Source organism: Silurus meridionalis, chromosome 6 (genome assembly GCF_014805685.1).
Source record: "Silurus meridionalis isolate SWU-2019-XX chromosome 6, ASM1480568v1, whole genome shotgun sequence".
In the NCBI taxonomy this organism is placed as follows: Eukaryota; Metazoa; Chordata; class Actinopteri; order Siluriformes; family Siluridae; genus Silurus; species Silurus meridionalis.
In genome coordinates, this window is record NC_060889.1 from 3,794,257 (window position 1) to 3,820,434 (window position 26,178).

The 26,178-nt window shown below is 38.5% G+C and overlaps 1 protein-coding gene and 2 long non-coding RNA genes across 3 annotated transcripts; all 3 read right to left on the reverse strand.

Annotated features, from left to right (window-relative positions):
• Window positions 1-3,513: 3,513 nt before the first annotated feature.
• LOC124387717 lies at window positions 3,514-8,073 on the reverse strand. The gene is made up of 5 exons (XR_006926213.1): window positions 7,958-8,073; window positions 4,190-5,201; window positions 4,029-4,097; window positions 3,864-3,949; window positions 3,514-3,674 (listed from the first exon to the last, which is right to left on the reverse strand). It is a non-coding gene; the product is annotated as an uncharacterized LOC124387717 (long non-coding RNA).
• A 2,051-nt stretch (window positions 8,074-10,124) lies between these two features.
• LOC124387219 lies at window positions 10,125-12,923 on the reverse strand. Its single transcript, XR_006926116.1, has 4 exons — window positions 12,833-12,923; window positions 11,518-11,574; window positions 10,878-10,963; window positions 10,125-10,542 (listed from the first exon to the last, which is right to left on the reverse strand). It is a non-coding gene; the product is annotated as an uncharacterized LOC124387219 (long non-coding RNA).
• A 396-nt stretch (window positions 12,924-13,319) lies between these two features.
• On the reverse strand, window positions 13,320-25,776 carry ccdc39 (coiled-coil domain containing 39). The gene is made up of 22 exons (XM_046851421.1): window positions 25,541-25,776; window positions 24,285-24,404; window positions 23,317-23,463; window positions 23,061-23,219; window positions 22,862-22,954; window positions 22,618-22,746; window positions 22,343-22,534; window positions 22,165-22,268; window positions 21,952-22,084; window positions 21,675-21,869; window positions 21,388-21,552; window positions 21,149-21,286; window positions 20,845-21,053; window positions 20,628-20,751; window positions 19,332-19,491; window positions 19,007-19,113; window positions 17,734-17,874; window positions 17,290-17,469; window positions 17,125-17,210; window positions 16,301-16,960; window positions 14,621-14,653; window positions 13,320-13,366 (listed from the first exon to the last, which is right to left on the reverse strand). Exons 1-20 carry the CDS (start codon window positions 25,640-25,642, stop codon window positions 16,777-16,779), a joined length of 2,868 nt encoding a protein of 955 aa, XP_046707377.1. The 5' UTR covers window positions 25,643-25,776; the 3' UTR covers window positions 13,320-13,366; window positions 14,621-14,653; window positions 16,301-16,776.
• Between the last annotated feature and the right edge of the window lie 402 nt (window positions 25,777-26,178).

Here is a 26,178-nt window from a genome sequence, read left to right on the forward strand (position 1 = left end):
TGACGCTTCAGTTGATGAGGGTGAAGTTGTTGACGTTCAGTTGTTGAGGGTGAAGTTGTTGACGCTTCAGTTGTTGAGGGTGAAGTTGTTAAAGTTTCAGTTGTTGAGGTGAAGTTGTTGACGCTTCAGTTGATGAGGTGAAGTTGTTGATGTTTCAGTTGATGAGGATGTAGTTGTTAAAGTTTCAGTTGATGAGGGTGAAGTTGTTGACGTTTCAGTTGATGAGGGTGAAGTTGTTGACGTTTCAGTTGATGAGGATGTAGTTGTTGACGTTTCAGTTGATGAGGATGTAGTTGTTGACGTTTCAGTTGATGAGGGTGAAGTTGTTGACGTTCAGTTGTTGAGGGTGAAGTTGTTGACGTTTCAGTTGTTGAGGGTGAAGTTGTTGAGGGTGAAGTTGTTAAAGTTTCAGTTGTTGAGGGTGAAGTTGTTGACGTTTCAGTTGATGAGGGTGAAGTTGTTGACGTTTCAGTTGATGAGGATGTAGTTGTTAAAGTTTCAGCTGATGAGGGTGAAGTTGTTGACGTTTCAGTTGATGAGGTGAAGTTGTTGACGTTCAGTTGTTGAGGGTGAAGTTGTTGACGTTCAGTTGATGAGGGTGAAGTTGTTGACGTTTCAGTTGATGAGGGTGAAGTTGTTGACGCTTCAGTTGTTGAGGATGAAGTTGTTGAAGTTTCAGTTGTTGAGGTGAAGTTGTTGAAGTTTCAGCTGATGAGGGTGAAGTTGTTGACGCTTCAGTTGATGAGGATGTAGTTGTTGACGCTTCAGTTGATGAGGATGTAGTTGTTGACGCTTCAGCTGATGAGGGTGAAGTTGTTGACGTTTCAGTTGTTGAGGGTGAAGTTGTTAAAGTTTCAGTTGTTGAGGGTGAAGTTGTTGACGTTTCAGTTGATGAGGGTGAAGTTGTTGATGTTTCAGTTGATGAGGATGTAGTTGTTAAAGTTTCAGCTGATGAGGGTGAAGTTGTTGACGTTTCAGTTGATGAGGGTGAAGTTGTTGACGCTTCAGTTGATGAGGATGTAGTTGTTGACGCTTCAGTTGATGAGGATGTAGTTGTTGACGTTTCAGTTGATGAGGGTGAAGTTGTTGACGTTTCAGTTGTTGAGGGTGAAGTTGTTGACGTTTCAGTTGTTGAGGGTGAAGTTGTTAAAGTTTCAGTTGTTGAGGGTGAAGTTGTTGACGTTTCAGTTGATGAGGGTGAAGTTGTTGATGTTTCAGTTGATGAGGATGAAGTTGTTAAAGTTTCAGCTGATGAGGGTGAAGTTGTTGACGTTTCAGCTGATGAGGGTGAAGTTGTTGATGTTTCAGTTGTTGAGGGTGAAGTTCTTGATGTTTCCAGTTGATGAGGTGAAGTTGTTGACGCTTCAGTTGATGAGGGTGAAGTTGTTGATGTTTCAGTTGTTGAGGATGAAGTTGTTAAAGTTTCAGTTGTTGAGGGTGAAGTTGTTGACGTTTCAGTTGATAAGGATGTAGTTGTTGAAGTTTCAGTTGATGAGGGTGAAGTTGTTGATGTTTCAATTGTTGAGAATGTAGTTGTTGAAGTTTCAGTTGTTGAGGGTGAAGTTGTTGAAGTTTCAGTTGTTGAGGGTGAAGTTGTTGACGCTTCAGTTGTTGAGGGTGTAGTTGTTGACGCTTCAGTTGATGAGGTGTAGTTGTTGACGCTTCAGTTGATGAGGGTGAAGTTATTGACGCTTCAGTTGTTGAGGGTGAAGTTGTTGACGCTTCAGTTGATGAGGGTGAAGTTGTTGACGCTTCAGTTGTTGAGGGTGAAGTTGTTGACGCTTCAGTTGATGAGGGTGAAGTTGTTGACGTTCAGTTGATGAGGGTGAAGTTGTTGACGCTTCAGTTGATGAGGATGTAGTTGTTGACGCTTCAGTTGATGAGGATGTAGTTGTTGACGCTTCAGTTGATGAGGGTGAAGTTGTTGACGCTTCAGTTGTTGAGGTGAAGTTGTTGAGGGTGAAGTTGTTAAAGTTTCAGTTGTTGAGGGTGAAGTTGTTGACGTTTCAGTTGATGAGGGTGAAGTTGTTGACGCTTCAGCTGATGAGGATGTAGTTGTTGACGTTTCAGTTGATGAGGGTGAAGTTGTTGACGTTTCAGTTGATGAGGGTGAAGTTGTTGACGTTTCAGTTGTTGAGGGTGAAGTTGTTGAGGGTGAAGTTGTTAAAGTTTCAGTTGTTGAGGGTGAAGTTGTTGACGCTTCAGTTGATGAGGGTGAAGTTGTTGATGTTTCAGTTGATGAGGATGTAGTTGTTAAAGTTTCAGTTGATGAGGGTGAAGTTGTTGACGTTTCAGTTGATGAGGGTGAAGTTGTTGATGTTTCAGTTGTTGAGGGTGAAGTTCTTGATGTTTCAGTTGATGAGGGTGAAGTTGTTGACGCTTCAGTTGATGAGGGTGAAGTTGTTGATGTTTCAGTTGTTGAGGATGAAGTTGTTAAAGTTTCAGTTGTTGAGGGTGAAGTTGTTGACGTTCAGTTGATAAGGATGTAGTTGTTGAAGTTTCAGTTGATGAGGGTGAAGTTGTTGATGTTTCAATTGTTGAGAATGTAGTTGTTGAAGTTTCAGTTGTTGAGGGTGAAGTTGTTGAAGTTTCAGTTCTTGAGGGTGAAGTTGTTGACGCTTCAGTTGATGAGGGTGTAGTTGTTGACGCTTCAGTTGATGAGGATGTAGTTGTTGACGCTTCAGTTGATGAGGGTGAAGTTATTGACGTTTCAGCTGATGAGGTGAAGTTGTTGACGTTCAGTTGATGAGGGTGAAGTTGTTGACGTTTCAGTTGATGAGGTGAAGTTGTTGACGCTTCAGTTGATGAGGATGTAGTTGTTGACGCTTCAGTTGATGAGGATGTAGTTGTTGACGTTTCAGTTGATGAGGGTGAAGTTGTTGACGTTTCAGTTGTTGAGGTGAAGTTGTTGACGTTTCAGTTGTTGAGGGTGAAGTTGTTAAAGTTTCAGTTGTTGAGGGTGAAGTTGTTGACGTTTCAGTTGATGAGGGTGAAGTTGTTGATGTTTCAGTTGATGAGGATGTAGTTGTTAAAGTTTCAGTTGATGAGGGTGAAGTTGTTGACGTTCAGTTGATGAGGGTGAAGTTGTTGATGTTTCAGTTGTTGAGGGTGAAGTTCTTGATGTTTCAGTTGATGAGGGTGAAGTTGTTGACGCTTCAGTTGATGAGGGTGAAGTTGTTGATGTTTCAGTTGTTGAGGGTGAAGTTGTTGACGTTTCAGTTGATAAGGATGTAGTTGTTGAAGTTTCAGTTGATGAGGGTGAAGTTGTTGATGTTTCAATTGTTGAGAATGTAGTTGTTGACGCTTCAGTTGTTGAGGGTGAAGTTGTTGAAGTTTCAGTTGTTGAGGTGAAGTTGTTGACGCTTCAGTTGATGAGGTGTAGTTGTTGACGCTTCAGTTGATGAGGATGTAGTTGTTGACGCTTCAGTTGATGAGGGTGAAGTTATTGATGTTTCAGTTGTTGAGGGTGAAGTTGTTGACGTTTCAGTTGATGAGGGTGTAGTTGTTGACGCTTCAGTTGATGAGGATGTAGTTGTTGACGCTTCAGTTGATGAGGGTGTAGTTGTTGACTTTTCAGTTGATGAGGATGTAGTTGTTGACGTTTCAGTTGATGAGGATGTAGTTGTTGATGTTTCAGTTGTTGAGGGTGATGTGAGGTTTAGCTGGGCTAAATACTAAAGTGAAAAAAGAGAAAGAAACGGAATTAAAACAGAAGTTTGTATTTTGAGGGAAACAGTCTATTTAGCTATTCATGAGTGTATAAAAAGTGTTTTTCAAAAGTGAGATAAAAATCGCTAAAACCAGAGGACAAATGTCAGCACAGTCATAAAACAAAATAACCAAACATTTCAAAAGCTTCCTACCTGCTGGACAATGGCTTTGGCTTGGTTCATATCCAGCTTGACAGAAGATCTGACCGAAACTCGCATGCCGATTATTACGGGGTTCGCTGCAGGAAACATTTAAAATATGGTTTCATTTCTCTCTAAAACTAATTCAAAAAGAAGTTTAAAAGATAGAGTGCTTACGGTTAGAAGTTTGGTTTGAAGTGTTTATTGTGGTAGAAGGTGTACTGGTTTTGGTTCTGTTGGTTGGGGCTTTATAAAGAAGACAAATACAGAAAACTGTTATTTATAATTTACAATCCAATAAAATATTATTCACAAAATGTACACGTAAACCTAAGCACCTGCAGTGGTTCTTGATGTTTCAGTTGATGAGGATGTAGTTGTTGTTGTTTGAGTTGATGAGGATGTAGTTGTTGACGTTTCAGTTGATGAGGGTGTAGTTGATGTTTCAGTTGATGAGGATGTAAGTGTTGACGTTTCTGTTGATGAGGGTGAAGTTGTTGATGTTTCAGTTGTTGAGGGTGGAGTTGTTGATATTTCTATTGGTGTAGGTGGAGTCGTTGATGTTTGAGTTGATGAGGTGTAGTTGTTGATGTTTCAGTTAATGAGGATGTAGTTGTTGATGTTTCAGTTAGTGTAGGTGGAGTTGTTGACGTTCAGTTGATGAGGATGTAGTTGTTGATGTTTCAGTTGATGAGGATGTAGTTGTTGATGTTTCAGTTGATGTGGATGTAGTTGTTGACATTTCAGTTGATGAGGGTGAAGTTGTTGATGTTTCAGTTGATGAGGGTGAAGTTGTTGATGTTTCAGTTGTTGAGGGTGAAGTTGTTGATATTTCCATTGGTGTAGGTGGAGTTGTTGATGTTTCAGCTGATGAGGGTGTAGTTGTTGATGTTTCAATTGATGAGGATGTAGTTGGTGTATGTGGAGTTGCTGACGTTTCAGTTGATGAGGGTGGAGTTGTTGATGTTTCAGTTGATGTAGGTGTTGTTGTTGTTGTTGAAGTTGATTCTGTTGAAGTTGTTAATGGAATAGTAGGTGAAGTTGGCAGAAGAGTTGCTGACATTGGTAGAGTTGTTTCTGTTGAAGTTATTTCTGTTGAAGTTGTTATTAGAGATGTTTGTGGAGTTGGTGGTAGAGCTGTTAGAGGTTGAGATGTTTCTGTTGGAGTTGTTAATAGAGTGGTTGTAAGTTGTGGAGTTGTGTCTGTTGAAGTTGTTAATGGAGTTATTGCTGATAGAGTTGTTTCTGATTCATTTGTTAGCAGAGATGATTCTGCTGTAGCTGTTGTTAGTGGTAAAGTTGTTGTTGGTGCTGTTGAATTGATGAGATCTGCAGACGCTGTGCTTTGAGCTTTGGATGCAAGCATTTTAAAAATACAAAAATTGTTATTAAAGAATATCTATTGAATGAGCACACATTATTAACAGACATTAGTTCCAGAGTTATGAGACATGAATTTAAAAATGTAAAACACAAAAATTGCAATTCTGTCAGACAATGCAACACTTCTTTTAGAAAATTGTTCTATTTGCAAATGTTTTGCTATTCATGTGCTTATTGTTTTTGTTTGCACTGCAACAACACAAAAAAAAAAAACAGAGAAGAAAAGTGAAACTTGATAAGATTTCACACAGAACTCAAAAATGGACTGGACTAAATTTTTGGCACCTTGTCAAAATTGTAAGAAATAATAAGTATATAAGCATGTGATGCTCCTGTATTTGTATTTAGACACAATAGTGGCAAGTAACACTTTTGGGCAATATAGTATTCACACTTGCAAACATTTAAAATGAAGAAACGTTGACTCAACCATTGTGTTGTGCGTCACACTATGTATGGAGAAAACAAAGAAGTTTAAAGAGTTGTCTGAAGATTTGAGAGAAAAAAATTTGGAAAAACATGGATATCTCAAGGCTACAAGTCCATCTTCAGAGATCTTAATTTACCTGTGTCCATGAATCCAATATCATTAAGAGGTTTACAGCCCATGGCACTGTAGCGAACCTCTCGGGACGTGGACTGAAGAGCAAAATTAATTTAAAATTACAATGAAGGATTGAGAACTTAACTTCCAAACAAATTCAAGCTGATCTGCAGACACAGGGTACAACAGTGTCAGCTTGCACTATCCGTCGCAATCTGAATGAAAAGGGACGCTATGGTAGGAGACTCAGAAGGACACCACTGCTGATCAAACACCTGTGGAGAGATCTCAAATCAGCAGTTGGGAGAAGGCATCCTTCAAATCTGAATGACCTGAAGCAGTTTGCAAAAAAAGAGTGGTTCAAAATTCTAGTAGAGAGGTGTAAGAAACTCATTCATGGTTATGGGAAGCGATTGATTTCAGTTATTTTTTTCAAAGGGGGTGCTACCAAATATTAAGTTAAGGGTGCCAATAATTTTGTCCAGTGTACTTTTTGGGTTCTGTGTGAAATTGTATCAGAATTTTACTTTTCTTCTCTTTTTTTTGTGTTCCAATTCAAAAAAATAAATAAATAAACATGAGTTCCAAAACATTTGCAACTACAACCGTTTTCTGAGAGAAAGGTTGCATTTTCTGAACAAATTGCAGGGGTGCTGATATTATTGCCCATGATTATATGTCATGTTTATTAACAAAGAATGCTAAAGTGTACACCAGTAGCAAAAAAGCTTTCAGTCAACTCTTCAGCCTTTACCTCAGACCCTATCCTGAAACACCCTGATTCCACTAAACTGTTCGATGCTTCTGAACTCATTGCTGGGAGAGTGTTGCCCCAATATTGTGAATAGAAACCCGATCTGCACCCAGTCACCTTCCATTATAGGAAATTATCTCCAGGTGATCTTCATTTGACAGCAATCGAACAGGAACTGGACCAGACTATTTTCCAAACTCCACAACAGAACATTGCCAGTGTCTGCCTTGCTGAAAAAGTCAGAACCTCCATATGAATGCCTGGCCACCTGGGCACACATTACAGTCCCCATAGGCCACCCAGGAACCCAGTGCACTTTATCTGCTGAAAAACAAGAACTGATGGCTCTGTATTTCTAGGATATCTCCTCATGTTTGGCATGTGCCTAAACCAAAGTACCACAGACCCCATCCACAGGCTAGTCCCACTACTCACACCACAATGCCCCTAGTCCGATTTTGCCATAGACATATTTACAGACCTTCTTACATCACAAGGCTACACAACCATCCTTGTAGTAGTGGATAGATTCTCAGCCCACCTACCTGGTCAAGACAACTCATGTCACAGCAGAAATAAAAGAGAGTATCTGCTTAACTTTAACCTTTGGAGGTGTTCTGACAGATCAAAGCAGAAATACCATGACTATCAAACATGACCACCAAGGACATTTCCCATAACCAACAGGTGTTCTGACTTTTATGCACACATACACTCAGCACCATTTTTAGTAGAAGCAATAGTATTCCTAGTATTTTCCATTATTTTGCTATTTTGACATATTTTGCCCACTAGAGTGGATGACAATAGGAATCCCACCTAGGATGCCAAAAAAAAAGGCCTTGCATACACTGTAAATGTCTGTATTTTCATTCAGATTCACACTATTGTCTAGTCATGTTATTTTTCAACATTTGTTCTGGATTATACTGCTTAATATCATAAGATGTTTTACTTTTATTTTAGACTTTTTCTGCATTTCCTTGTCATTTGTGACATACGCAAAATTTATTTACGCCAATTATTAATTTATGGTTAGCAAACCAATGAAATCATTTGCCAATATACTGTATTTGTTTAGTTCGCACTTTTTTTGGTGCAGGAGTGGAAATGATCTCTGAAGGAGGAAACAAACTGGCAAAAATGCTTTCACTATTATCTATCATTTATTTTGAAGTTCATTCATGTCAGGTGTAAAGTCTCAAAGTAACATATAACAGATAGACCAAAGTAGATTTAAGCCCACGTTTACCAAAAGTATGTGAAATTTGAATCAACCCAAGTTTAAAATAGTGTCTATTAATGCATATGATTCATTTCAAGGTTGTTGATTTTTAGATATTTAGGAGCAACTGATAAATATCTGCATGAATCTGGATATTTGCCAATAAAGCAATAAAATATAAGAAATGTATTAAATCTTACCAATTGTTTGATCTGTAAAAATAACCGCTCCGGCAAAAAGGATTACGGCCAACATGTTTCCTGCTGACGGAGCTGTAAATTGTCTGACAGTATGTGTGAGTGTGTGCAGCATTTCTTAATCGATTCCTGTAATTACCTTATTCGCAAACTTTTTTGATAATTATAAAACATCTCAGTGACGTATAATAGCAACGATTCCAGTAAAACAGCTCCACAAACTCCGCCTACAGTGAAAGTATGCAGTAATGGGATCTATTCTCTGGATGTCTTGTTTCATTAAAAATACAAATTGTAAATGTAGGAAAATCTCATGTAAAAAGTAGAAAAATATGTTATATGCAATTTATGGGCTTTTTCTGTTACTAAACAGTCATTGATGATCTAATTTAGCATGCCCCATGATCCTATACAGTTGCAGGAGTAACATTTCATATTCATAAGAGATTCCTGGTAAGACAAAACAAGGCTTTAGAGATTTGTTTTACAGAGAAAGAATGGTTGAGATGATTGCTCCTGCTGCTCCTGCCGCTTTCACTGAAGAGCATTTGGAGAGAGATATTTCGTATGAAATTTAGCTCCCTCTGGTTGTGATTGAATGTAGTGTCACTGTTCCAGTAAACTCTCCTTTGTTCCAATTTGATTATCTCTCAGCATTTAGAATAGTGTTTTTATTCATGATTATTACAACATATGGTCTCTCTTAAGTTACAAAGTACAGCCTCAATAGCAGAGTGGCTCATTAGGTAAGCAGTGATTCCAGACAAACTGGGAAATCTAGCACTAGCACAGGATAACATGGGGTGAATATTCAGAGAAGCAAGCAAAAAAAAAACATGGATAATATTTAACACAATGCTTCCACCCCCATGCTTCACTGTGGGAATGGTATCCTATTGGCAATGAGCAGTTTTGAATGAAGGTAGCTTGTAAAAGCTTATTTCCAAGGCCGCAAAGTACACAAAGATCATTTCCCCATGTTTGACAAGACTTCACCCTGGCTCAAATCCAAATAGGATTTCATTTGAGTGTCAAATGTCTATAAATGTGTCTGTGAACAGGACCTGCAGACCTATAAACCTGTTTCCTTGTCCTCTCGATTGCTTACCTCTTTATCTAGTCGCAGATTTACTTCCCCTGTACACACCACAGTTTGTCTTTCATTCTTCTATACCTGTATACTTCAAGGGTTTAAAATCCCACTGCACTGAGTTACCCAAAGTAGAGGGATTTCATTTATTAGCTTAAGGTAATTTTTTTCAACTGTTGCCTCTGGCTTGAACAGCTTCAAGATCTCCATCTAGATTTCTGTAACTTTGCGCTATGACAGTTTCTATTGCTAAACTCCACTGTAAAAATAAATGAATGTGGCTGCAGTATGTGAAGTTATAATTATCTGATATATTCTAATAAACCTACCATACAACAGGCAATTATTTTGAGCTCTGTTTTTACTTCCTGCTTGTGCTTTTCTTTAACAAAGCATTTAACTTTTCTGTCACTTTTTCAATTCACTTCAGTTTTATGTTTTCTGGTCACCTACACTACAGACCAAAAGTTTGGACACACCTTCTCATTCAAAGAGTTTTCTTTATTTTCATGACTATGAAAATAGTAGAGTCACACTGAAGGCATCAAGGGCTATTTGACCAAGAAGGAGAGTGATGGGGTGCTGCGCCAGATGACCTGGCCTCCACAGTCACCGGACCTGAACCCAATCAAGATGGTTTAGGGGTGAGCTGGACCGCAGAGTGAAGGCAAAAGGGCCAACAAGTGCCAAGCATCTCTCGGGGAACTCCTTCAAGACTGTTGGAAGACCATTTCAGGTGACTACCTCTTGAAGCTCATCAAGAGAATGCCAAGAGTGTGCAAAGCAGTAATCAAAGCAACAGGTGGCTACTTTGAAGAACCTAGAATATGACATTTTTCAGTTGTTTCACACTTTTTTGTTATGTATATAATTCCATATATAATTCCACATGTGTTAATTCATAGTTTTGATGCCTTCAGTGTAAATCTACAATTTTCATAGTCATGAAAATAAAGAAAACTCTTTGAATGAGAAGGTGTGTCCAAACCTTTGGTCTGTACTGTATATTACGTTTAACCAAACCCTGGGATGTTTATTGGCTCTGAATATTATATCTCCATAAGACATTGCGACATCACGCAGAAACCTCAAATACTTTATTAAGAAAGCAGCAAAAGACAAAACATTCTCATTGTTCAGGATTTATCAATTTATTCTTTTGAATAAAGGTTTTTGCTTCATTCATAATTGATAAATTACATTTTAACTATTTACTATCCACCACCAGTTACTATCAGTTTTAACTATTATACAATGTACATTTTACCATAAATTGTTCCTAAACTTTAATATTAAAATCTCATGCAAATGCAATTATATATAAGTAAATTTAAATTAATTACAGAAGCACAAATGATCTCAAATAGATATGAAAATTAAAAAAAATGTAAAACAGATCGAGGACATTGGGAATATCCAGAGCTCTTCATACTTGTTTAACACGCGTTACATTGGCGGTTACACCGTAGGATGTTGGGAGGTTTAGCTGGGATAAGTACTACATTTAAAGATGAGAGAGAAAGAAAAAAATAGAATTGAGACAGAAGTTAGCAGGAGGCCTGTTTTATATCATTTAAATTTTAAGGCATATAGTTGTTCGTAAGTGTGTGAACAGGAGTAAAACTTTTGGTTAAAAAAGCAATATATATATATATATATATATATATATATATATATATATATATATATATATATGTGTGTGTGTGTGTGTGTGTGTGTGTGTGTGTGTAAAACAAGACTATAGAATCTGAAATGTTTAATGTACAGTCAAATTGGACAAAAATTCACAGCAATACAGTTAGTTGTCATTAAAAGTTCCTGGTGGCTTCCTACCTGCTGGACGATGGCGTTCGCTTGGGTTACATTCAGCCCCAGAGAAGATTTGACCAAAACTCGCACGCCGATACGTATGGGGTACGCTGCAGGAAAGAGAGGTTACATGAAATATGGTTTGATTTCTCTCAGACAGTGCTATAATCATTGTTTTGCTAATCTTTTTTTTTTTTTTTGAGAAGTCATATGTTAGTTTTGTCACCACTCCGCTTTAACAACTGCACATTTGCAGAGGCTCAGAGAAATCAAATCAAATGAAATCGTTTGCCAATATACTGTACTTGTTGAGACACTTTTTTTGGAGCAGGAGCAGAAATTATCTCTGAAGGAGGAAACAAACTGGCGACACACCAACTGCTTTCACTATTATCTATCATTTATTTTGAAGTTCATTCATGTCAGGTGTAAAGTCTCAAAGTAACATATAACAGATGGACCAAAGTTGACTTAAGCCCAGTTTTACAAAAAGTATGTGAAATTTGAAATGTGGATCTACCCAAGTTTAAAATAGTTGTGTTTATGTAATAGTAAATGATCCAATGTTAATGCAGTACATGTTTGTAATACACTTACAGTACATCGAAGTACCTCAAAATTGTTATATTAGTAGATCAGGAACATAAAAAGATAACGTTCTTACGGTTACGAGTTGAAGTACTAAGAGTGGTGGAAGATCCTGTGGTTGCACTGGTCGAATCTTTGGATGCAAGACAAAAGAAAAAAACAAGCAAACAGAAAATTGTTATTTATAAAAATTATCCAATAAAACACATTATTTACAAAAACATACACTTTGGTATCTTAATTTCAATTTGAATGTGATATTTCTAGTGCAACATATAGCCTTTCATTAATAACTTAGGAAGCTAAAAATATAAAGTGCTGACGGTTAGGAATTCTAGTATGAAGAGAGCTTTAAAAAAAAACGCAGAAAAATGTTATTTAAAAAATCTAATATCTAACTTTGGTTATAACTTATAAAGCATTTTAATAAAACGTACACCTCAGTTAATTAGGATTTAAATTAAACTAAAAACTATTTCAATAAAATTCCTAGTGCATTTTTAATACACCAAAAGCCTTTATTTTATTTTTATTAGTTGCTCTGAAAGATAAAAGATCAAATGGTTGCAGTTTGTTGAAGTACTAAGAGTTATAGCAGCAAGACAGAAAAAAATTTAGTTAGTAAAGGTATTGGGACACCTTAGTTTTCCAGCCATATGTGATTTTCCCTCAAATAATTTTATAGGATGACTTTGGAGCGGTAACATGAAATTTTCCCTTCACTTGGAGAACCCAAACCTGTTCCAGCATGACAATGTCCCTGTGCACAAAGCCAGCTCCATGAAAATATACATTACATTTACATGGTTTGGAGTGGAAGCTCTCTTGCGATAAAGTTCTAACCTCAACCATACTGAACACTATTGGGGTCAGGTTCACAAGAGTGTCTGAATAAAATCTCACAAATCTCCACAAATACATTCCAAAACCTATGGAACACTAAATCTAGTGAAACATCTTCGTGGGACTGCAGATGCTTTTATAACAGTAAAATGGGGACTAAATGTAAAAGGGGATTGTAAAGAAATCCTACAAATCTTGACATCAAACATCTACAAACTTTGTCCATATAGTACAAATAAACTACTGTACATACAAATGTACATAATTTTGGCAAACTTTCTGACTATAGAGTGCGTTTTTTGCTCATTTCATCCCTAACTATACTTGTGAAAAGACTACCTGAATTAATGAAGCACTGTGATTTTGCTCTTAAATTATAGTTTCAGTAACTTGGAGAAAAGTTTTCAGGTAAGGTAAGTAAGAACACATGAGTATGTGAGTGGAATATCTACAGTGCTCAAAGTATTCTCGAAATCTACACAGAAAACTTTAAAATATTTTATAATTTCCTTCGGTTGGAAAGTGTAAAATGGATAGGAAAAGGTTACTTGAAGTAGTAGATGCTGTGGTTGTTGGAGTTGATGTGTTTGTTGTTGATATGGTTGCTGTTGAAGTTGATGTGTCTGTTGTTGATGTGGTTGTTGTTGGAATTAATGTGTATGTTGTTGCTGTTGTTGGAGTTGATGTGTTTGTTGTTGATGTGTTTGTTGGAGTTTCTGTTGTTGATGTTGTTGTTTCTGTTGTTGATGTTGTTGTTGTTGATGTGGTTGTTGTTGGAGTTTCTGTTCTTGATGTTGTTGTTGGAATTGTTGTTGGAGTTGTTGTTGGAATTGTTGTTGGAGTTGTTGTTGGAGTTGTTGATGTTGATGTTGTTGTTGGAATTGTTGTTGTTGGAATTGTTGTTGTTGTTGTTGGAGTTGTTGTTGGAGTTGATGTTGTTGGAGTTTCTGTTGTTGATGTTGTTGTTGGAGTTTCTGTTGTTGTTGTTGTTGTAGTTGGAGTTGTTGTTTCTGTTGTTGATGTGTTGGTTCTTGCTTGTGTTATTGTTAGTGTTGTATTGGTGGGCGTTGTGATGTTCTGGTCTTTGGATGCAAGTTTAAAAAAAAAAAGACAAAACAATAACAGACAAAAACATTTTTGTTACATTTAGACCAAACTTTAAACTGAATGTCAGCCCTAAGTAAACATAATGAATTCAAAATCTACAATGAAAACTCGTTTGTTTATAAATTTACTTTTGTCTTTTAGTTGCATTTGCAGTATGTATCGTGAAAGGTATAGGTTACTTGCAGCATATATATATATATATATTTTAATAGCATTGATAATAACTGTAGTGCATTTTAAAATTTTGAATTTTTTTTTTTTTTTATCCATTCCATAAAAACACATTATTACAGATATGACCCTTCAGTTACATTTCATTTCACTAAGACTGAAATTCATTCTTAGTTTATTCATTAATCTTAAGTAAACAAAGAAACCTCCTGAACCATAAGGGTGTAACCACGGCTCACCCTTCCCTGCCCCACCCTGCATCATGCTCTACTAGATTGTCTGCGATCTCTGAATATAATGCTCTAGTTTGTATCAAATTATTTAACATTTGCCAAATGGCTCCAGAGTGGACGTTTCTTCCTAAAGCCAAGTGCACACATGCTATTTTAGCCATAATCTGGTCGTCTGAGACAAATTTTGAAAATCGTAAAAGATTCTCAGAAGATTTCAGACTCTTTCCTGACACAGTGAAACCAAGAACCAATAGGAGCACCGAATATATATAGCGTGACAACTTCAAACCCCCTCAAGGAAAACGTCGAAACGTCAGATGGACAGTACAGTAAAGATTTTATCATCAAGGCATGTCAAGAACAAAATTAACACTACAGAATGTTTTTGTTTGCTGTTAGCTACCATTAGTGAGAGAACGTGGGTTTAAACGTGTCACGGATCGATTACATAACAATGTTTTTGACCGTCGTTCAGTCTGAGAGACTGAGATCCTACAGTGTGACATGGGGATCACTTTGTGTGATTAAACGAATAAAAGGAATAAATAAATTTTTCTCTTTTTTTGGTGTGTGCTCAGAAACAATGAAAAGACTTTGTCTGCTTTCAATATTACATCAACCAAGAAAGAAATTAAGACGTCGCCATTCACGTTTTGAATTGCGAATAAAAACAAAATGGACAAATGCACAGGTATGAAACTGTGTTCTTTAAACCTATCATGAAAACATGGAACTAACTGATTTATGAATACATTTTATCTTTGCAGCAGATATAGTATAATAATAATACTGAGTATAAAATTGTTATCTAAAACAGCTACTTACCAGGAGGGAGGGTGAGTTCTAGTATGATTTGAGCTTTGGATGTAAACATTTTGAAAAGAGACAGACAAAAAAAAAAAGATATATTATATATTTGTAATTTTTTTAAACATTCAACAAACAGACATTACTTTTCCGGGACGTTTCATTTCATCTGTAAGGAATTTCAACTGTAATTCAAGAAAATAAGTCAACTTAAAACTACAAAATGTACATATGCAGTGTTGGTTTTTTTTATGTGATTTAGCCCCAAACATTTACCACAACATTGGAGGCACACAATTGTAAAGGACGACTTAAAAGAAAAAAAATCAATCAATTTCCTCTTAATTTAGAGACACAAACCTGTTCCCGCATGACAATGCCCCTGTGCACAAAGCCAGCTTTGTGAAGATCTGCTTTATGTGGGTTGAAAGTGAAAGTTCTCCTGATATGGAGCTCTGAATGAATGTGACCTGACTAACGCCTTTGTGGCTGAATGAAATCTCACAAATCTCCACAAAATCTAGTGAAACATCTTTCCAGAAGAGTGGCGTTTATTAGAACAGCAAATGGGGACTAAATGTGGAATTGGATGTTCATAATCTAAGGTCAGGTTTCCACAAATGTTTGCACATATATTACACCTTAGTATAGCTACAATGGTAAAAGTATTCTTTAAAGATATACGCTAATTTCATTCCTAAGTAAGTAATTTATCAATTATAAGCAATCACCAATAATAAGAAATCGCTAGTGGGCTGATTGTTAGTGTGTTTCTAAATTTCTGTTGTATACATTTGACGTAGCAGTCCATGCTTCTATTTGGAATCTGATATACTGGTGATAATTCCGCAATTATTCAATACACTATGACAGTATTATTTGTATCAGTAGATCCAGGTGTTATTCTTCACACATGGATTGCTTAATTAGCTGGATTTCATTTCGAGTTCTTCATAACCTTCTCTGCAGCAAAAAAAAAATCCTTTGTACGCTCTTAGGCCATTGTACCACCGACCAGCCAGGTGGTTTCCAGTGTTGGTTTCTAGTGACGATATATGTGGCAAACAACACGATCCTTCTCGACTATTATCTGGTTATCGATGTATAAAGAACCGGCACATGAGCTCTGACTGGGTCATCATAGTGTGTGGAGTTTATTTTGCTGAAATAGATAAAATTTTGGATCTTTCTATGATCGCTATCTGGACAGGAATCCAAGACCAAGTCTCCATAGCACGATGCAGCCACCACCATGCTTCACTGTAAGCATAGTGTTCTTTCAGTATTGTTTTTGCACCAATATAATGTTTGATGAGGTTATGCCCAAAAGATGTGCACACTTTCACACCCAGGTTAATTGTAACTCTTATTTTCTTGTGGCGACATAAAGTCAGAACAAGATCTGACACGATTTCTTTTGGCTTCCTTGTTTACAACACAAAGGCCTGCAATTTTAACAGAGCTTATCTGTGAATCATCTTTGAGTCATGTTCACTGTTGACGATTCTTCTTCTTCATAGTTTTTTATCAAATAAATCAATAAAAATTCAGTAATCCTGTAAACAGTAAACAGTAATCCTGGGTAAATGTTTTGACAGCAAAATCACACATTTGTAAATTAATCTCTGCATAAATCTTGATATCAGCTGAAAAACTGACGAGAGCAAGAGTAATATATCCCGTCTTTGTTTTACTCACCATTTGATCCATTTGTAAAAAGAACCGCTCCGACAAAAAGGATCACGAGGAACATGTTTGCTGCTGTGGTTGCCGTTCGGGAAAAAGGTACGTGTGAGTGTGTATGAGTGTGTGTGAGTGTGTGCAGCATTCCTGTCAGTTTCCGTAATGACCTTGCATTCTTATGCGGATCGTTATGAAATGGCCCGGTGACGCATAATAGCGGCAATTCCTGTAAAACAGCTCCACAAGCTCTGCCCACGGGTAAAGTATGCAAATAATTCCAACATTGTTTGGATTTGTGATTGTTTAATAACAATAAAATCAACTTTAATTGAAGTAGAGGCTTTTATGGGAGAGAAATTTTCTCATGATGCAAAATGTCCAGAGGACTTTTTTCCAGTTACAGAACATTGGGAAATGATTACTTTTGCTAGACTATATGCAGGACTGATATTTCATATTCATTTTTTCTGGAAGAGCAAAGCAGATTCGCTTCAAAGATTACGGACTTTGCTGCCCCTGCTGCTGCAGCTGCTGCTCCTGCTGCGGTCGCTGACAGGAGACTGAGGTAAAAACGCTGAGGAGACGGGAAGTCCCAGGTCCAACTGGATCGTCTTAACGGCAGGCAAGTGAACTGTTGAGGCTCTTGCACTGCTGCCGGCTGACGGCTTCGAAGATCTGGTGGAAAACAAAAAAAACACTGTGTCACCAGGTGTCTGGTGTGTGTGATTGACTTGCCCACTATGATGGCCTTTATTTGTAATTATTGTGATGCTCTGATAGGGCGGGGAAACGGTTTTCATATCGGTTTATCCGGTGAACCCCAAGTAGAGATTTTTTACCTGAGGGAACCAAAGCTACGTGCCGAGCTCAGCTTCGAGCTCCGGCTTGACAGGGTTGAGGGGCTGGAAGGAATAGCGAGACCGGCCTAGGACAGAAAACAAATATATTGTTTGGATAGAATTTCCATGGCTTTGCTCGTCCGTGAGCTCTTTCGAGTTCTTCACCTGCATGAAGTACGTGTGAATCGCCGGCTGGAGGTCAGGCTGTTGCTCTATGACTTCTAGAAGCAACTTATTGACCGCCTTTTTGCAGTCTTTCAACTCCTTTCGCTTGATGTCACGTTCCTCAAAGGTCTCCTCGGTGGTGTTTTTGGCAGAGCGCAGCTCCTTAGCCAGCTTGGAGGACTGCGTTGGAAGATATAAAAAGAAATGTGAGATCTACTGGGATGTTTAGCATAACCAAAATGTTATACAGATGTTGATGTGGAAGACACATGAGTCTGTTCATGTTTAATAAGGCATTTCTGAAATCCTATTTATTGTTTAAGCGTCAATCCAGGAAACAGACGAAATTAAATGCTGTCTATCCACATCAAGATCAAGAACAAGATGTTTCGAATTGCTCTCAGGATCAGGAACTTGAGAGGACATGAACGCAAAAGGTTCAACCTGTTTGGTGGCCCTGTCCAGTTTTTCCTGCTGTGAAGCAAGTTCCTTCTTCAGAGAAAAAGAATGGGTTTGGAGATCAGCTTTACTTTTTGCTTGAGCAGCTTCCTCCTGCTGCAAGATGCTCAGCGAGCTATTCATTACCTGCCAAAGGAAGCCCAGAGAAAAAAAAAAGCAATAAGAATGAAAGAAATAATAAATAAGAACAAGGACAATAAAGGTAAAATGTAGTGCTACCACATCCAAGGACATCCTGTACAACTGTGTGTCGCCAACTTTGTCGTAACAGCTTGAGAAAGAACCACATATGGTTGGAAATGTCAGGTATCCTAGTACTTTTGTCCATGTAATTTACTTTATAGAAAAATAAATATTTCCATTATAGGAAAGCAGTGGTGGACAGTTTCATGTGTCTGCACTTTACTGAACTGTTTCTATTCTGGGAGACATTTTCTTTAACTTCACTACATTTCAAAGTCAAATATTTTTCTTTTTACCCACCTACATTTTGCAAAATCAGTCTTTTTATTTATGAGGATAAAAACGTAACTGGTCAAACATGCCGCGAGTCACCAATCATGGTCGAGCACACGTTCTGTTTTAAACTTATTTCAATTGGCACTTGGTGCATCTACTGATCACCAACATACAGGAATAAATGATGAAGAAACTCCAGACTCGAACTCGCCACAACACATTTGACCTCATTTACAGCATTTTTTTAAATAGTTGAAAAGAAGGTTTTGGCTAATTTTAATAGAAATCAGTGTGCTGAGAATCACATTCGAGTCTTTTCACATAAACTGAGTTGATTGAGTAAAGTATATTTGAAAGCCAAAACTTTTGCTCTTTTACTCAAGTCAAAGTTTAAAGGAGCACTTTCACTTTTCTTGGAGTCACATTTTACCGAGTGGATCTACTTTAACTCAACTGCATGGTTTATGTACTTTGTCCACCACTGCAATGTAGACGCGGCAATGGATCGCTGATACTACGTCTCCTACTAAATAGTAGCTTGGAATTAAAGCGTGAAGGAACAAAACTCAGATAATTATCGCTTTACATTTTTTCTATTTGAATTATCTTAACTCTGGTTGTTCTACCAGAATAGCTTGCATGCATCACGGGTCAAATTTTGGAATGATGGTGTTTTTTTGGTTCCTAAATAATTTATAATATATAATAAATATGTTTCATACAACCCATGGGTTCTTCATATACAGAAAATTCAAGATAGACGCGATAATCCAGAACATCCCCTAATGCTCACACAGACCTCAGTGTTTTCCTTCAGCTCTCTGATTTGGCGCCTTTTAAACTTGGCCTTCTCGTCTGCCGCCCTTTTCTGTGCCTCCAACTTCAATTTCTCTTTATACTCGGGACCTGCGAAACCAAATCGAAAGTGTTATCGGGGTTTAGATGACTTGCATAACTTGAAACTTAAAGAGAAAGCATTTAACCTGAGCGTGAACCTGAAATGTGACATGGCAAAGACTTCCTGAATCTGGGTTGGTGAGTGATTAACCCAACATCTGTATTAAACTATTCACAAATAACAGGTCGAAAACTGAAAAAAAAAAACGAGGAAAGCATGCACATACTTGTCTCTGTGACCTTGTTCAAGGATTTGCGACAGGTGCTGTTGTGATCGTTGAACAAGTGCATGGTGTTTTCCAATGCCTTGTTCTCGTTCTCGGTTTTGCGGATCTTGGCGTCCAAATCGTCGCCCCTGCGCTGAAGCTCCTCCTTCTCTTGAGCTGCCTTCAAGACAGCAACAGCAAATTAAAATTCTGCATATCTATAAATCTATAAGCTTATATACAAGTATAAACTATTATAAGCAAATGGAAGACGTTCAAATTGCAATCTGAAGGTAGTCCACTGAATCAGTAAAGCAGGTAAAAAAATATATTGGTATCACCTATGATTATTAATATCTAAAAGAGTTTTATTCCACTTGCACCACATAACGGTTTCTAACTGAATCAATTACTAAAAATTAAACACCAATCGGGAATTTTTAATTATGTACAGTTTTGGTAAATGTAAAGGGTTTTTGTTTTTCTTCTCACATGTACTTCTTTCTTTGCATATTCCAGCGATATTAGGAAGCCCTACTAGAGCACAAGGTCAGCAATGACCTCCAGGGCTTTGCTTAAGAGCCCAAAAGTGTTACAAGTGTTACAGTTTCCTTTTGTAAAGCTTACTGAATAAAATGTTGGACTTCTGATTAAAAGGTTATGGGTTCAAATCTTCAAAAAGGCCCTAAACCCTTTAATTGCTCAGCTGTAGAACTGAGGTAAAGAGGCTTTTTACTTGTTACTCTTTAGGAAGCTGGGGTGAGAGAACAGGGTCAACCATGATACAGCTTGGAGCACGGAGGGTTACGGGCCTTGCTCAATGGCCCAAGAGTAGCAGTTTGACAATGAACTCCATGACCTTCCAATCAGTAGCCCAGATTACCCATATTAAAAAGCATGTCTCATGTTCATGGTGACAGCACAAGGTCTTTCTGAAGACCGAAGGCGAAACAGACTTTGACACTGGAGACAAATATGCAAATGCTTCTTTGTCTACAAATTCCAGACCTCAGCAATTACTTGCTGAACTGTTTATGTGGAATGTCACTGTTCAACTCCCCTAATACTGGACGATAACACAATAGAATAAACACAAGGAAAAACGGTGGTTTGTAACCAGTGCATTCGTCCGAGCTGCTGCTATAGGAAACCAAACGGGATCGGATTTGCGAATTCAATTATGCTACGGTGTAAATGCGAAAACATTTTGTGAGCGATATCAGAATTGGATAGAACATGCAGACGAGGCAAAACGCAAACAAAAACATTTAAATGATAGTAGAAGTCCTTCCGAATCTTGATATCAACTCTTGCTACCTTGATAATGTAATAAGCCTGAGATTTGTCTTCCTCGCCCTCTGGTGGAGCCATGGACATGGTGATGATCTCGTATTTTGTCTTCATCCTGTCAACTTTGGTGAATCGTTCGTGCAGCTCGGATCTGTGGAGAATGACAGTATGGAAAATGAAAAGGGATGGTGATTGCATTCATATTATTACCCACATTATTCATGCCAATGTTGCCATGTCCCACCTGATGCCTTGTAGCTCCTGCTCTGTCATCTTGAGCTGATTGTTCTGCATTTCCTGATGTACACGCATCTCCTCCTGCCACTCCTTCATGGCTGTCTGCAGCTGAAGCTTCCTCTGCTCCAGAGAGAGGACGCCATCTGCCTTGTCATACAGCAGGTTCCTGAGGCGCTTCACCTCCAGCTGCAGCATATTGGTCTCCACTATTCTGTCCTAGAAGAAGGAGGGTCAAGTCTCTATTTACTATTTGCACAAATTTTTTAAACCAGTTAGGAATTAAATGTTAAACATAATTATTTAATGTGGACCTTTTTCTTGAGACGAAGTTTCTTCAAGTGTTTGTCCAAGGTGTCGTTGATTAGGTTCATCTCGTCGATCTTTGTGGTCAGGTCTCTCTTTTCCGCTCTCGTCTTCTCGTTCTCTTTCCTCACACAGCGAATATCGTTCTGAAAATACACACGTTTTCATTACATTCAGTCGTCCTATAATTTCAATACCTATATCGCATTGGTCCATGCCTTGGGAAATACGTTTCACCCCGTTTCACCTGGAGTGTCCTGAGCTGTCCTGAAAGCATAGCAGCCTCCTTCTTCTTCTCTTCCAGCGCCTTGCTCAGCTCAGACCCCTGCTTCTCCAGCGCCTCCTTCTCTTCCTTGTTCACGTTGCCGCTCAGACGTGCCATCTTCCCCTCCAGAAGCTGGATCTGGAAGTCCTGGTGAAGAAAAAAAACCAGCATGCATATTGAACATTCCGAGGAGTTTTGAGTGAAGCCCTGAGGAGCTTTCAAAAAAAACCTTATCCAAGACACTTTTAGATAGGATCTAAATGGCTTGCCTGGCTGTTGATATACTCCTGATGCTTGAGAGCATATTGGTCTAGTTTCCCGAGGCGGCTGTTGAGGTTGGACAGAGCTATACGACCGCTCGAGATATCGGCGAGGAGGTTCTTCTCCTTCGTTCTCATTGTATGGAGTTCCTGCTTTTTCTGGAACAGGAGCTTCTGCTTCTGCTGGAGTTGGCTGACGCGTTCCTGTATACAAACACCCTCTATTAAGTTGCAAGGTGATAAAAATGTGTGCTAGCTCAACTTATCTTATAGAACACTTGAATACTTTGAGGTGTTTCTCCTGGTCTCGGTGCATCTGTTCCATCTGAGTGGCTCTCTCCTCCATGCTTAGCGCCCCCTCAGTCACGGACTGCAACTTCATCTCTAGAGCGAAGTTATACTGACATGCTTCCTCCAACCTGAAAGGAATACAGAGTGAGCTACAGAGGCTGAGAAAACAACTTTGCCTTTTTTTCTTTTATTGAATACTTTGAATTACTTTGCTGTTTTATCCTTGATGTCCTTCCTTATGCTCGCTAATTGGGATCTCTTGGCCTTCAGGTCTGTCGTGGTGCGATCCAACTTGCCCTTGAGGCTCAAAAGCTGTGAAAAACCAGCAGGTTAGTATCGCAGTCTCCAAATAACATCCAGGAGAGAACAGAAAAACTAAAACATGCCTCGTCTTGCAGGCGGACGCAGTTGCTCTCCTTCGCCTGAAACTGCTCCCGTAGCCTCCTGGCCTGGCGTTCCACTGCGGCGATCTTTTTCTCGCACTCCTTGTTGTTTTCCACCAAGTTAGCCAGGTAGTTCTGCTGCTCTTTTATGAGTTCCTTGCGTTCGCGGATCGCCAGGTTCGCCTCAACCCGCAGCTAAACAGAAAAATACAATTTATCCGTTTCGAATTCTCACCCACGTTTCAGTTCGGAGTGTTTTTGTTCGTGTAGACGAATACCAGAGCACACTGCTGTATATCGTGGTCTTTCTTTTTCATCTGCTGGATGGCGTTCTCCCACTGTCTGATCAGCTCCTGTCTCTCTGAGTGGGCCTGCTGCAACATCTCCACCGTCTTCTCCAGAGCCACCTGTACGAACGTATGAGTGAATGTGTGTTGGAATTCGTTGAAACGAAACGGGATCTTGTGCCGCAATGACTTTAAGAGAGAAAAAGCTGGAGTGTTGAGAAAAAAAAACATGTACCTGTATCATGGTGGTCTCTGTAAGCTCTTTGTCCAAAGCTTTTCTCTTCTGGTTCTCCTCGAGAGTTAGCTTCTCTAGAGTCAGAGTCAGCTCCTGTAAAACACATACAAGAATACGGAGGGTTTAAATCAAGACGCATTGGAGGAAGTTTTTGGTAATTTCTATTTAACAACCCGAACAATTTAATAATTAGACTCACTCGAATCCTGCTATCATCCTGCTTTGCATACTTGATGATAGTCATAATGTCCTCGTCTTTGCGAGCCGATTCTTCCAGCCAGACATCCAGAGTCTGCTGGTCCCAGTTCATCTGGGTCTTGAACTCCTCCAAATTCTGCTTGGCTTTAAAGATGTAGGTCTGCGCAGTAAAGGGAAAGCATTTAGCATGTACAAGCGAAAGCAAAGATCTCACAATTGAAGTCTTTCAATCCCGTTGATGACAAAATCACTACAACCTCGTACGAATTCTTCTTCTCCAGCATCGTTTTCTGCTCGTTCTGAAGCTTGGAAATCTCATGGCGCAGCCATCCGATCTCTCTCTCGGCCAAGGCCTTGAAGTGCAGCTCGGAATCGGTCTGTTTCTTGACAGCCCTGCACAAAGCCTACATGCAGGAGACGCATTAATTCAGCACAACTCTACAGCAGAAGAAGTCTTATACAGTATATATATAGGGGTGTATTCGTACTGAACCATTTTGGTACAAGGTTTTCGGTTCATGTGTACCGAATACAATCGTTTTTACGTGCGATACGTTAAAAAGTTGCCTCACAAACGTATTGAGTTCCGAAGCGCAAGTTTGTTTAGTCTACGCTTCGCACTTTGAGCGCAGTGTCACTGTTTTTATAATTATTATTATTATTTACATTAAACTTGAAAATGGACACAACAATGCCAGGGGTATAAAAACGAAACTAGAGTTAGCACAGTATCACTTACTCACCGTGCTGGAAATACTATTTGTAGTGCATGCGCAAAATCGCTGCCATCGCCAACGTTTTTATTACAGTCTAGCGATATGGATACGTCATCGTTTTACATCCAGCATCGAGAATTTCTCTTAAAAAGGAGAAAATCCTGACACTTTCCCATATCGAGGGAGTGGATGAATGAAGGATGGAGGGAATAAAGAGTGTTAAATACTGCTGAAATACGTAGAAAATTAAATAATAAATGTAAAACACACACAGACTTATATACACATGCGTATTACCCAAATGGGGTCTAACGAATGGGAACGATTTAATTAAATATGTTGATTAAAAAAAAATTATTTAATAAATTTAATTTGTGCCAATTTAATCGATTCCTCAATCTTATTTTTATAAAAGATCAAATATATTATTTTATATAATATTTAACCAAGCAGGCATTTTAATCAAAATTTTATAAAACGTACACTGTTGATGTTCTCAAATTCATCACCTGAATGCGAATGATCTCTTGCTCAACGTTTTTCAGATGTTCAGCCATAGCACTGGACTTCTCCTTCTGATGGATCACATCGTTCTGCACGTTTGTAAGATCTTTCCGTTTCCTCTGGATCTGGTGGATGGAGGACATCTGTTTTACTTATGTTTTTTCCGGACATTCCACATTTACTGCAATACGTATAATGTTATAATTTAATATTTTAGTTAGTTATCTGGTTATCTAGAATATTTATTCAGGTACCTCATATCAGTTTGCATATATTCTTTTTTTTTACTTCACACTTTAAAGCAGTGGTGGGCCAAAAGGGCCAGAAAGGCCTTCTTTACTTGAATAAAGTCTAATCTGTGAATATGCATTGAAATATTTCCAATAGTACGTTTTGGAGTTTCTACCCAATCAGATTTAGACGTTCAGAAACGCTTCAAATCTATGTTGCACAAAACTGTTTCTTCACCCAATCAGACTGTGATTTGGCCAGTCCGAGGCCCTCACCAGTAACGTCTGCATTTTCACGTCCTTTGATTGTATGGTCAGGGGGGTGCGAACCGCATATGTAGCAAACTGCACAATCTCAAATAGAATAATGTAGATTTAATAGCTGTTTATTTTTTCCACAATAACTCATTTGGCCACAGATACACTTACAACTTGTGGGCGAAAGTCGGTTGAAAACAGTCGTTGCGCTTTTTCATGATCGATTTATACTTTAGTGTTTTCGTTCCCGTAGAATTTGTGCAAAAACGCGCAATTTGCCGTAATTTCGTAAAATCAAATGCACTTTTGGGTCGTTCGATGAGGTTAATATGATGCTTCTGCTAGACATGATGAATGTGGGAGGTGCAGTTGTGGCTCCAGTGAAAGGAGAGTTGAATTGTGTTTATTGGGTTTCTTGCTTTAGAAATGCTGTGTTTTATTGCACTTCTCTATGATGTTGTTTTCTATAGTCGTGGTGTCTTAATGATGGTAATAGGAGGCGGATTGATTCGGTAAAGACACCACTGAAGGCAGGATTGTGAAATGCACAGCTCGACACTGCTCGAAAGCACATTTGAATCGCGTTTTAAACAAATGTGCTTCGTTATTATGTGCATTCCAGTGCAATTCGTTTATGTGGGAGGGGTGCAATTGCGCATGCGCAATAAAATAAAATAAAATAGAGTTTTAAAACCTGATAAAAGCAAGCGAACGCATTGAATTGACCAATTTCATTTCGATATTTATTTGCTGTTATCTTTTTTTTCCCTTACCTCTTCTGCCAAAGCTTTATTCTGGGCGTTTAAGACTGGAATGGCGAATTTTCGGTCCCAGCCAACCTCAGCTAAAACCTCCATCATTAGCGCGTTATCCATGTTTTTTTTTTTACTTATTTACTTGCTTATTTAATTTCGGGGAAATCTAAACAAAAACCGAGCAGCTTGTTTATTTACTCTAACACCACCACTTCGACGCTTCCTGGTAGTAAAGTCCACTGTTGTATGGTCGGTTGCTTAGCAACGGCGCCACCTTTTAAAGAACGTGTGGCCTTCCGCCAGTAGAGGTCGCCAAAAGGCTGCTCCTGGTCCTCAAGCCGGAAGTGGAAATCTCCTAACTTGATTCACGAGTCCAACTCGTGCTTCATTGTCATTCTTCCACATACACTGTATACAAAAGAACGAAATGTCGTTAGAAACGGACCAAGGTGCATAGAAAGTGAAACAGCAAGAGGAAACATTGCACGAAAATTGAGTAAACATTCAACGTAGCAGCAAAGGTGCAATAAATATGAGGATTCCAATTATAAAGATTTTCTTCACGATTTCCTGGTTTGCAGTCTTTAATCCTGCATCGACTATATACTTCCTGCTTCTTCGTAATTTTGTAATAAACAAAATTGTTTTATTTATTT